This window comes from Perna viridis, chromosome 1 (assembly GCF_037379345.1).
Source record: "Perna viridis isolate PV_CMFRI_1.1 ecotype Kerala chromosome 1, ASM3737934v1, whole genome shotgun sequence".
Lineage (NCBI taxonomy): Eukaryota > Metazoa > Mollusca > Bivalvia > Mytilida > Mytilidae > Perna > Perna viridis.
The window spans coordinates 43,990,386-44,004,066 of NC_142445.1; the positions used below are offsets into that span (position 1 = coordinate 43,990,386).

General features: G+C 33.2%; 1 protein-coding gene across 3 annotated transcripts in view; it reads left to right on the forward strand.

The window, feature by feature from the left end:
- The window catches only part of LOC148628909 (carbohydrate sulfotransferase 15-like), a 63,815-nt gene that overhangs the window by 18,915 nt on the left and 31,219 nt on the right, over positions 1-13,681 (forward strand). The window contains exons 1-2 of one of the 3 annotated variants that reach the window (XM_088540616.1): positions 1,893-2,031; positions 11,996-12,261. In XM_088540616.1, the coding sequence (XP_088396742.1) occupies positions 2,016-2,031; positions 11,996-12,261 (282 nt within the window). In that variant the 5' untranslated portion in view covers positions 1,893-2,015. Of the gene's footprint in view, positions 1-1,892; positions 2,032-7,963; positions 8,171-11,995; positions 12,262-13,681 lie in introns of those variants that run through there. The other 2 variants (XM_088540623.1, XM_088540630.1) reach the window with 2 other exon arrangements.

A 13,681-nucleotide genomic window follows, 5' to 3' on the forward strand; every position in this document is an offset into this window, starting at 1 on the left:
GAGATGAAACATTGACATAGTACGTGTCTAACTTTCGTTTCCGGTTTGTTTACAAACGCTCAAATGATCTATCTTTAGATTCAAGATTAAGTGACACAGTGGGGTATACGATTACGATATTCGATATTTCTTCCACTTGTGTGCTTTATTATAACCGTGCACATTCGTACCTTGTCCACTGTATTGCAGTGAATGCTTTAAGTTTGTAATACACGTGTACATGATGATGCACATTTTGAATTCATTTGCATATCCAAAGGATTCTGTAAACTAATTTGCATAAAAAATTTACTTTTGTGACACAAAATTGAATTTCATCTCACAGAATTGAATTTTGTCTCACAGGGTGAAAACTTGTCCCCCTTCCTTCTCTCCATTTTTATAAACGATCTTGGGGAATTTCTTGAAGATCGTGGATGCTCTCCGTTGCATTTGGTGCAAGATCTAGCTGACCATGATTTTGATATTTTACTTAGAATATTTGTAATTCTGTATGCCGATGATACTGTATTATTAGCCGAAACTTCTAATGGGATGCCGAACGCACTAAATATTTTTCAACAATACTGTAATTATTGGAAATTAAAGGTTAATGTAGAGAAGACAACAATTATGATATTTTGTAAACGGAAATGTAATACTAATTTTCAATTCAGATTACAAGACGAAAATATAGAAATTATAGATACCTTTTCCTACCTAGGATTATCTTTCTAGTACAATGGCAATTTTTCAAACGCCAAACAAAAGCTTGTTAACCATTTCAAAGAGTTTTATTTAGCATTTATAAAAAAAATAGCAACCAGAACATTCCTGTTGATCTTCAACTGAAAATTTTTGATGCTATAATTGAACTTATTTTACTCTATGGTTCTGAAATTTTGGGATATGAAAATTTTCAAATTATAGAAAGAATACACCTTAGTTTTTGTAAAAGAATTTTGAAGGTCCGAAGCTCGACCCCTAATTTTATGGTTTATGGAGAATTGGGGCGTTTTCTTTTAGAAGTGAGAGTTAAAAGAATAATGTTATCATTTTGGTACAGACTTATCAATAACAAAGATCAGTTAAGGAGTTTATTGTATTCTTCATTGTATAAACTAAAGTGTAATGGAACTGAGAGCTTTAAATGGATGAATCATATTGAATGTATATTTAATGAAACTGTGTTGAGATTTGTGTCCTTAAATCAACATGATCAGTTTGACTTAAATCATGTAACTAAAATTTTACAAGATCAATTTATACAAAAGTGGTTTAGTGATATACATAATTCTTCAAGAGAACAAATTCATGGTTCATTTAAATTAAAAATTTTCACTTGAAAAATACCTTAAAAGTCTTCCAGAAACTAGTAGAATTCGGATAATTAAATTACGTACATCGAATCTACATCTCCCAATAGAAACTGGAAGATGATTTAATGTGCCAAGACAAGAAAGATTGTGTACTTCGTGTGAAGATGGAATAGGGGATGAATATCATATTCTATTTATATGCAATAATAGTGTAGTAACAGAATTCAGGAGCAAACTTATTCCCAACTATTATATACAGTATCATAGAATGGATAAATTTACAAAATTACTTACCTACTGTCATATTGATGTTTACAAAAAATTAGCTCTTTTTATGAGAAATTTCAGTCAATTATTTTAATATGTGCATTGTGTGTCTGTTCTTTCTGCCATGTATGATTTGTATATATGTTTGACCTCATGTTGCACATATCACGTGTCTGAGCGTCATCAGTAAAGTTCACACAATTGAATTTTGTCAAAACAAGTCTGTGTAACATTGTTTTGTACGACAAAAATGATTTTGTTATGACGGAATTCAATAAATAGATCAAGTCCCATTCGGCGACCCATAAGTACGCCCCGGTTACATAACTCAGGTCGATCTCTACTATAAACAGTCTTCTTTGACAAAAAAAAATCGATTTTATTGCCTTATAAATTATCGGCATTTATAGGACTCATAATTGTTTTACTGGATTGATATTTTAACCAGTTATGTTGAAAAGTGAACGTAGGTACTTCTTTTAATTAAGTTTTATTACAATCCTTTAAAAAGTAAAACGGTTATTTTCTTCCTTTTTTTTGGCTTCTTTTTTTTAAATATCGTAAATTTAAGGCGGTGTGTTGTCGATTTTCGTACAGTCGTATAGTTATGCATACCTCATTTGAATAATCGTGTTTTAATGGCTATGGACATAAATGTATCACATGTCCTTATGGCAACTAAACGGTAAACTGGTGAATTTTCGCACAAGTTAATACATCTTTCAAATTGTTGTCTGTTCTCGGAACCGTGTTTTCGAAAGTAGAAATACTCGACTCCTAACTGCATTATTACGTAAAAGCTAAGTCATTTTTTAGTACGAAGTATTGCACTACCGGTACATCGAATCTTGCCCATTTAGTCTTAACGCAACTACTCAAAATCCAGTCCACTGGAATTTGTGTGACAGATTATTACTAATTCTGGTAGTTTTTATGGTATTGCCATTCTTCAACAAGATGTTGTACGCTACGTCGTACTAAGAATACACTCACTCAACCAGTTACGCCAAAGCTAGAAAAGAGACATACAGTACAAGTCATCATGCAGAAGTAATATACCAAATATCTAAGCATTCCTTGCAATAAAAGCAGAGTAATCTGTTTTAAAACATTCCATTATGCAGCACCTAAAAAGCTACGAAGTCGATTGGTAAACAGGAAATTGATGATCGACGAACCTGAAAAGGGGAGACACGGTACAAGTCATCACGATAAGCAATACGCCAAATATTTAAGCATTCTCTCCAGCAGAAGCTGAGAAACTTGTTGCGATTGGATTTTTACCTAGTGAATTTTATGGTGTGTTTGTTGCTGCAGTTCATTTTTTTATCTTACCAAAGGAGGTAGACCTAGGGTAAGGGACGTAACTCTTGAAATCAGTAATATGTTTGCATCATATTCGATTTCACCAAAGCCTTTCAAGCTTTCATTTGAAACAGAATGAAATATATCCAAGTTACTTAGATTAGTTTACAACAATTTTATTTGATAAATCTACAAAAGAGAAAGGACACAAGTTTTACCAACTTACGAAGTCTTCTCCCATCAATAGTATTCAATGAATATATAAGAACATTAGAACATTAAGGGCACGCATAAAATCATTATAAATATTAAAAAAGACAATTCTGAATTAGATTTTACACGACAATGAAAAAAAAAAGAAAAAGGAAAAACATCAGTACATTGAAAAATTAATAAATAAAAAAAAACAACACCAATACAGTGAAAAAATAATTAAAAAAAAAACACAAAAGTTTCAGAAATATATGTACAAAACTGAAGAGAAACATAAAGTGGACAGGTGGATGCCCTGTTCTTGTGTGACACTGGTTTTACCTCCATAATAATATTAGGTCAGAAATCTTTTTGACCTTTTTAATAAATATGAAGACACTATCAAAAATAAGTATATTTTCTTCGTTCGTTAAATCAGTACTGCCCCTGGTAAGCAGTGAAACATCCATTCTTAAAGGAATTAAGCGTAAACTCTCGAATAGTGTAATACGTGTAATTTCTGTATATTTTTTGCATTCGAAAAAAAATGGTAGACACTTCAATTGGAGCACCGCAACTACACGCAGGATCAACTACAATATGGATTCTGTGTAAATCGTAGTTAAGAAAAGACGCAGAACATCGTAGCTTGGTCAAACAGATATTTAATTTACGAGAACCGTAATTAAAATATTGGGGAATGTCTAGTTTATGCAAGGTATTTTTACTTCGGATTGCACATTTGAATCTTGATATTGAATTCACATTTCGCACGTCTTCACTTAAATTGTTCCATTCTCTTATTGCAGATGGTATGAATGATTCACTAGTTAGTGGTAATCTACAGAAGGGTAATATAATATCAGATTCATTTCGTAGCGGATAGACTGTTGTACTCTGAACAAGAGGGGGGGATAAGTTCGCGGAGATAGCCTGGAGCATTGCCATTTTGTATATTGTAAAACATTTGTAATTTTCTCTTTTTTTGGCCTTTTAGACAGTTTTTCCCAACCTGTTGCTTCGTATAAATAGCTACATTTCGTAAATACTGGAAAACCTATTACTATCCTCGCGGCTTCTAATTGCAATTTTTCCAGTTTGTTAGAGTACGTGATACAACAATTATCCCAGACCTCACTGGCATATTCTAACATGGGGCGTATAAAGACAAGATACAACTTATCGAGATTTCTTCTACTTAATCTAAATTTTAATTTTCGTAGTACACATAAGTGTTTGGATACACTTAGAATAAGGTTATCAATGTGGGTATTCCATTTATCATTATCAGAGAATGTTACTCCAAGATGCTTATGATTAGCTGTATTTTGTATTTGCACCCCATCGAATGAAACAGTAAAAGGCTCCTGTAATTCATTATTAGAAAACAGCGTGATCTCAGTTTTATCTGGGTTAAATGACATAAGCCATTTAGGTCCCAGTACAGATCCCTGAGGGACCCCAGTCAGAACAGTAGCGAAGGAAGAAGACCTAGATTTGTTCACTACTTTTTGCTTTCTACATGAAAGATAATTTTCGAACCAGTTTAATAACTTTCCTTTAATACCATACGATTTTAATTTACACAAAAGACCACGATGCCAGACCCTGTCGAAAACTTTAGAAAAGTCGCAGAAGACAAACAGCTGTATTCTTTTTTCTCCACCGAGTTCAGAACTGTGTTGTACAATTCTAATAGCTGATGCACTGTTGAGTGTTGCGGTAGTAACCATGATTGGTATTCATAGATTAAACTATTACTGACGAGGTGGTTGTAAACATGTTTATAAACTATTCTTTACATAATTTTACCCATACAACTTATAAGCGATATTGGGCGATAGTTTGAGGGAATAGCTTTATCTCCATTTTTAAAAATGGCAGTAACAAAGGCAACTTTCCAATCAGAAGGATATATACTTTGTATTAAAGAATTGTTGAAGATAATTTGAAGAGGAACAACCAATTTTGGGGGTGAGATCTTTAACATTTTATGACTAATTTTGTCAGGTCCAGATGCTTTATTAGCATCTAAAATTTGTATGACATCAATAATCTCTTGTTCGCATATTACAATATTACTGATCGAAATTTCGGTTTTCAACGGAAGTCTGGAAGAAGAACATCCTGTTCATATAAGTTTGAAATTGAACTGAAATAATTATTCAATAGTTCGCACTTATCATTATCATCATATGCTATTTCGTTAATACCAGAATCGTTTATTATGTTACGAAGAGGCGGAATACAGCTGTTTGCTTTACTGGACCTTAATAGACTTTTCATGATTTTCAAGTAGGTTTTAGAGTCAGGAGAATTTTCTAGAAGCATATTATCTAAATTACTTTCAATTTTTTTCCTTTGCAATCTTCTTCATATTATTAACCTTATTACGTTGATATATATATTTTTTGGATATCCTGATCCCGTATATGCTTCAAGACTTTTTTTCTCAATCGATCACGAATTCTAATTTCCTTTTTGATAGTGCAGTTAAACCAAGGTTTATCTTTATCACGTATGAAAATTGTTTTTGTTGGTATAAATTCCCTGGCCAAATTAATAAATGTATTCGTAAATTCGATACACATGGCATCGATATCAGGTAAATTATTAAGTTTAGTTTCCCAGTCTATAGCTCCAAGTTTCTCGTCAAATTCTTCAGTGTCCAGTTTATCATACTCCCACACTTCTCTCGTAAAGGAATGTTTAGGGATTTTGAAACTTTCGATCACTTAGATGCTTACATGCATGAGATTGATGCTAAAAACAAACGTTCCAATGATTTCTAAGAGTTGTGACCCTTACCCTGGAGTTGTCTCCTTAACAGGTTGATGGTTAAGTTCTTATAAATATTATTACAGTTGAACCCCACCTCAGATCTCATGTGGACTATTCCCAAAGTCAGGAAATATTATCGTGGATTTTATAAAGTGTTTACACCCGTTGAAGACCTTTTGGTGATCACTGAAAGTATTATTTTGGATTCAGATTATATGGCGGTACATTTGTTGCGTTTCACCATATTCGTTTTTTTTTCATCGAATAAGTACACGAATTGTTGAATCGAAATAGTGATATGATGTGCACACCTACACTTCATAACATACACCCAAAAAAAATTGACCAAACAGTTTAAAGGGGGGGGGTGTATTAACAAGGTCTATTTGAGAAATCTTAATAGAGTAATGAGCAAGTGGACGACTCTCTGATATGGACGTAGGGAAAATGGGGGTGGGGGGGGGTGGCTTGATAAATTTTATTGGATCAAATAATTTATTTTCACCAAATTTAACAGTCTAATCAAAATTAGACCTTAATTGCTTAGATTGTCAAATTTAATTATTGGTTATTTTTTCTCAATCATCAAATCAAATCATTTATTTAGAATAATGTTCGGATCAGAGAAAATTAAAAGGAAAAGGAAATCTGCAATATTCAATATTAAATATTTATTTTTTAAAAAGTACTAATGAAGATTCTTCAAAGCCCCCCTCAAAATCAAATGGTCGTCCCCTTACAGAACTTGTAAGTAACGGCAATGTATTCCCATCGTATATAGATAGAATACGACAAGAATTTTTAAAGAAGAAGCAATTACAAGGCCTTACAGACAGACAGACTGATACCTTTAACATGTCACCCTTTGACGCTTGGTGACCAATAATAATTCCTTTTCACTAAGTAAAGAGTTTTCTGGCCCATTGTAAATTGTTGAAGAAATGGGAACATACTGTCGTGATAAAATCAGCACTCCAACAACGATTTCTTCGTGAAACAATAGGTGACAGATGCTGCGTATATCATCCATGAACATTCTTATATGATTCATTAGAGAAAGGATAAATTGCGAAAGTAAGTGGTATATATATCTATTTATTTTTTAAGTTTGATTGAATAAATTTTTACATTTTCTTCAACTTTGTATAAAAGACTTTTTTTCTCAATCGATCACGAATTCTAATTTCCTTTTTGATAGTGCAGTTAAACCAAGGTTTATCTTTATCACGTATGAAAATTGTTTTTGTTGGTATAAATTCCCTGGCCAAATTAATAAATGTATTCGTAAATTCGATACACATGGCATCGATATCAGGTAAATTATTAAGTTTAGTTTCCCAGTCTATAGCTCCAAGTTTCTCGTCAAATTCTTCAGTGTCCAGTTTATCACACTCCCACACTTCTCTCGTAAAGGAATGTTTAGGGATTTTGAAACTTTCGATCACTTAGATGCTTACATGCATGAGATTGATGCTAAAAACAAACGTTCCAATGATTTCTAAGAGTTGTGACCCTTACCCTGGAGTTGTCTCCTTAACAGGTTGATGGTTAAGTTCTTATAAATATTATTACAGTTGAACCCCACCTCAGATCTCATGTGGACTATTCCCAAAGTCAGGAAATATTATCGTGGATTTTATAAAGTGTTTACACCCGTTGAAGACCTTTTGGTGATCACTGAAAGTATTATTTTGGATTCAGATTATATGGCGGTACATTTGTTGCGTTTCACCATATTCGTTTTTTTTTCATCGAATAAGTACACGAATTGTTGAATCGAAATAGTGATATGATGTGCACACCTACACTTCATAACATACACCCAAACAAAATTGACCAAACAGTTTAAAGGGGGGGGGGTGTATTAACAAGGTCTATTTGAGAAATCTTAATAGAGTAATGAGCAAGTGGACGACTCTCTGATATGGACGTAGGGAAAATGGGGGTGGGGGGGGGGGGCTTGATAAATTTTATAGGATCAAAATTAGATCTTAATTGCTTAGCTTGTCAAATTTAATTATTGGTTATTTTTTCTCAATCATCGAATCAAATCATTTATTTAGAATAATGTTCGAATCAGAGAAGACAGACAGACTGATACCTTTAACATGTCACCCTTTGACGCTTGGTGACCAATAATAATTCCTTTTCACTAAGTAAAGAGTTTTCTGGCTCATTGTAAATTGTTGAAGAAATGGGAACATACTGTCGTGATAAAATCAGCACTCCAACAACGATTTTCTCGTGAAACAATAGGTGACAGATGCTGCGAATATCATCCATGAACATTCGTATATGATTCATTAGAGAAAGGATAAATTGCGAAAGTAAGTGGTATATATATCTATTTATTTTTTAAGTGTGATTGAATAAGTTTTTACATTTTCTTCAACTTTGTATAAAAAAGCTGGAGTTTTAATTAAACTATATTTTATTTGCAAAGTAGCAAGAAGAAACAAACAAAAGTTATGCCCAAGTACGTGATAACATCGGTAATTTCCTAATTAAAATAAGACGCGTCTAACCGAGTATCGTCAGTTTTTGCTATCTTCTCTGCAGATCTTATCATTACTATGCAGCGGCCTGATATACCAAAGGTCCCAACGGGGTATTTATATGCTCATGCAGTAGGCAGACTTGTGCAAATTTTGCGTCCTTCCGCGCCACTAACTTATTTTCGTCAGTGTTACAATTTTTACAATCGTTAACTCATTGCGCCATTAAACTATTCGATTGAGCAAGTTTGACAAAAAAAAATAAAGAAAAAAAAAAGAAAAAAGAAAAAGAAATGAAATGAAATAAAGAATAATTTAATTTCCAGAAGCTACTGATTAGAAAAAAAAATGTCCATCATCCTATAGATCAAATTTTGCAATGTGACTATTACTATGTGAAGATGCGCATGGTGTGCACTGCTACGCAGGTTATTTAGCGTGAAATAACGTGATTTAGGTTATTTCTTCATAGATCGAAAAAATATAACAGTGATTCCTTAAATACACTTGTGGACATGAAATGGAATATGATAAACTTTTGAACAACCAAAGATTTCAGATCTTTTATGGTTTCTCAGATATCATTTCTGTTCATTTACATGCTATTATTAGAATTAGGCGCACTTGCTTCATGAGTATGTTCCAAATATCCTCTAAGTACCATGATACACCGTTTACCAGTATATACTGTAGCAGGAGTTGTTGTACGCCTCTTCAGGCCTTCGAACTTTTTATTCAGTATACTTTCTTCTGACCATTACTTATCATACTTGCAGATGTTCTAGGTATTTATCAATTGATAGACGTGTACAGACAGACTAGCGCATATGATTTTTATGATCTGAAGCAAAACTAGAGGCTCCAGAGAGCCTGAATCGCTCTTTAGGTCAAAAATAGTCTTATAGCTTTCTAAAGCTGGACTCTTGGCCGTAGTGTACTATTGTCACAAGAGCCATTTAATCAATACAGGGCATCTTAGTTTTCCATCTGGTTTTCTAATTATAAAATTAATCTCTAATAGTAGTTTTTGACTCCTAAAGGGCAATAACACCAACATTGAGCAACAGATCTTTATGAAAATTTTGACATAGGTTGGCCTCACCACGCTTATCAATTTTCCCCTAGAAACTAGGCTAAGCCTCTCGGTTTTCAAGTAATTTCAAAGTCGTCATTTTCAGTAGCGGTGGTCATGTTTTCGACAGATAAAAAATAGTTAAGGATAACCTAACAAACATTCATTCCATGTTTGATTACAATCCATCCTACAAGTTGTCTAAGAGGACAAGATTTAAAACAAAAATCTATCTCAGGACCAATCACTCATTCATTCGTCAACGAGTCTTTCTGGAAATTTCAGCATAGGTCAATCCGATCATGCTTAATAATTTTACTCCCTTCAGATTTGAGCTAAACCCAACTGTTTTTGAGTTATTTGCACAATTCTGCACTTTGACCCCTGTGGTCTATTTGTTTTAACCGCGGCCATGTTTTTCGCCAGATCAAAAATCCCTACAAAAATGTTGTTAAACATGTTTTACATGACATTCAAGCAAATTTGGGTTTCAAACCAGCTAGTAGTTTTAGAGGAGAAAATGTTAAAGTTGGAAATGTAAAATTTGAGAAAAAAATCCCTTTCAGGACCCAAAACTCATTCATTCGACAACGGATCTTCCTGAAAATTTCGGCATAGGCCAATCCCATCATGCTGAACAATTTTACTTCCTACCAAATTTTAGCTAAACCCAACTGTTTTTGAGTTATTTGCATAATTCTGCAATTTGACCCCTGTGGTTTATTTTTAGTAACAGCGGTCATGTTTTTTCGTAAGATCAAAAATCCCCACACACAGATTGTTAAACATGTTCTACAAAACATTTAAGCAAAGTTTCGTTTCAATTCATCCAGTAGTTCTCTTTTAGAGGAGAACATTTTTAAAGTTGGAAATGTAAAATTTAGGAAAAAATCCATTTCAGGACCCAAAACTCATTCGTCAACGAATCTTCCTGGAAATTTCAGCATAGGTCAATCCTATCATGCTGAACGATTTTACTCCCTACCAAATTTTAGCTGAACCCAACTGTTTTTGAGTTATTTGCACAATTCTGCACTTTGACCCCTGTGGTCTATTTGTTTTAACCGCGGCCACGTTTCTCGCCAGATCAAAAATCCTCACTCAAGGATTGTGAAAAATACCCTAAGAAACATAAATGCAAAGTTTGGTTTCGATCTGTTGGGTAGTTTTAGTGGAGAAGATGAGGTTAGCTAAAAAACAAAACAAAACAATTTTTAAAAATGTATGTGATACAAATGACACCTCTCAAAATGTGTATGTTGACGCAAGAAAGGTTCCAGTGCATGATATTCACAGATATATAACAAAGTAAACTTTTGGGAATTTGAGTTGGTCTTCTCTTGACTGAATGATCATTACCTGACGAAACTTCCTTTTGTAGTTAATGGAAATTTACTAGGAAAGTTAAGCTTTGAATTCTATCAAGTCATTTGTTTTTGTTTTTTTTTATTTGTGTCTGATAGAAAGTTAACAACCCAAGGAAGTTCGTCAGGTAACGGTCTTTCAATTGTAATGGAAGTGACTATAATCTGTTTATATGTACACATGGTTTTGTTATTATCACGTGATTATCATATGATTTCGTTATGGATATAAATAGTAGTGAGCTTAGCTCGGAGTTTTACTGTTAACTATTGAGTCTCTGTATTTTACATATGCTTAATGTGCTTGAAAACGAAATTGAGTTAATAACATATGAGTAACAAACGTCGCTTTGATTGGTCAATTCAATCGGCATTTAGTAGTTAAGCGAGTTCATCAGCACGGTTTATTGCTTATTCTGTAGATAGCCATTCAGGTGTATAGCACACTGTTTCTACGCTGTCTGCACGTTCTTTGCTCTTAACTTATCTACGGTTGTGCCGTTTTCTCATAGGAATGTAACATTCCGAGAGAATGCTTTTGTTTAGATTTATTCGGACCTTTCGGCTTCTTTATACGCTAATTTATCATGAAATTATTTGTATTCCTGGTTTTCTGTTGAACTACAAATATGGCGCGGTAAACAAATATTTAGGGTGTTAGTCAAGATACTTCCAGTTGCATTGCCATACCGGTTAATTTTGAAGTTATTAAGCGTTATGCATTTGTAAGCGATATGCACCATTGTTTTATATCAACGGCTTTGTACTTGGTCAAATAAACTATGTGCTTCGAAAATGAGTATTAAATTATACATTGTTATAGTTACAGAGCCCAGTGCACGAACATACCACACAACAGGGTAATAAGGTTATTTAGTCTGAATATAAGTAGTTCATATAGACATGTAAGATCCAGAAAAGCGAATACATTAGTGAATGTTCGAACATTTTCCATCAATTATTTAAAGAATAGCATACTGCTTATATGGTTAGATTGGTACTGCTGTTTTCTTACTCAGATTTCAAAGTGTTAACTGGTCATTTTCACTGAGAAACTTGCACATACAAAAGACTCCCGTTACACAATCAAGGGAAGACCAATTCTATTACCTGAATTAACTTTGTTACTCGCTGTAACAACCGTCAATATTTTAAAGTTTAGAAATTCGGAGTTAAGGAATTTTACATAAAATCAATACGTCTTTATTTTCTGTGTTTCAGATGATGTGAGAATGAAAATACCTATTCCAATTAGTTGCAAAACGAAGAATGCGTTTGCTGGTATTACTGTGACAATTGTAACTCTGTGTATGATGGCATTGCTGGACCAAGATTTATTAACACAGACTTCACTGAATTTAGTTCAATTATTAAGTAAAAACAGAATGATCAGTATGACCGAAGAGCAGGAAAAAGTTCATCGAAAATATTGTCGGGAAGGGGCAACAGGTCATTCGAATAAAATGGTGGAGGATTTATTATGCATGGTGAGCTTAAGTCACGAACTTGGATTAAGGTTCATCATTACATTTCGGCAAATATAGCCACAATTTCAGTACACATTTCCTCTGACTACAGACACCCTGTGTATCTTTTAGAATTTTAAAACCTGCATTTTGCCGTTTTAATTTTATCAATTCTGCAAAGAGTATGAAAATAAGTAGAGATAATGTTTTGAAATGTTCCCTATTTATTCAAGGTAAACTCTATTCACATTGACACACAACAGGTGATTTAAACTGTTGAAGTTAGTGGCCATATCAAGTGAATCTCAGGTTTTTGTTTATTTTTGCATTCCCTGCAGAAATGATATAATAAACCCCGCAAAAGGCAAGTCAGTGTTTTATATAATTTGACAAACTTAATGAACTTTTTCATATCTAGGGGATGTAATGGCTTAAAATTCTTCTAGATACTCAGGTTTATTTGTAGTCGGACGGAAATTTGTGGTGAAATTGAGACCATATTTGTCGGTAGGTAATGTAATAGGATAACAGGCTATCGATTTTTTGAGACTTTAATGCACCGAAATATAATACGGCTAAATTATGTATCGATGGAAAGCATCGAAATATAGATGTCGTACGCATCGATTGTGGTCGCGTCTCTAACAAAATGGGGTCAAAGGTCAATCATGAATTTAAAGAAAAAATGTATCATTTTTTGTATGACTTACTTCCCCTTGCCGGTAAGAAAAATTCCTATTTTTTTTTTCTTTTACATCAGGTCAGCTCAAATTCCATCTCATGCAAGAATCAATAGCTGAATTTAAGAAAAACTAGCAATTAGTGCCGTATACAGCTGTTTTTGGTAAACATGCCAAAAACTTTCAAATTTTAGCAATCCGAAATGAAAGACCGACCTTGACCTTTGAGGTATCGAAATGTAAAATTAGAAAGTAAATATATAAAAAACACATTCTGAAATTATTTTTAATATCTAACATTTGCAGTAAAATATCAAATTTCTATTTAAATAGCAGCTATGAAAGTGTCATTTTTCCATTAGTTCAAATACAAGTTCCCATTTGAACCATTGTGTGAATATATCGTATATTTGCAAAAATAACCATATAATACTAAACAAAACTGTTTAGTATGTCTACGTTTTATATAACTATCTTAGTTCTTGACAAACTTTGTAATAAACATGGAATATTATTAACTCAAAAGAACACCACTGAACCTGTCTATAATTTCTTGTTGTCCTGGCTACAACGAAAACGATCAGGATGTTGTGAAATGGAAAGCATGTATTAATTTTGACAAGGACAATGCCAGTAATGCAATTAATGCAAACAAGTTTCAAGTTTTTATTTCACTCTAGACAGATTACACTGTAACAAGAGGCATACATATATAATACATAAACAATACAATGGCGAACTTCAAACAAACATATAATACA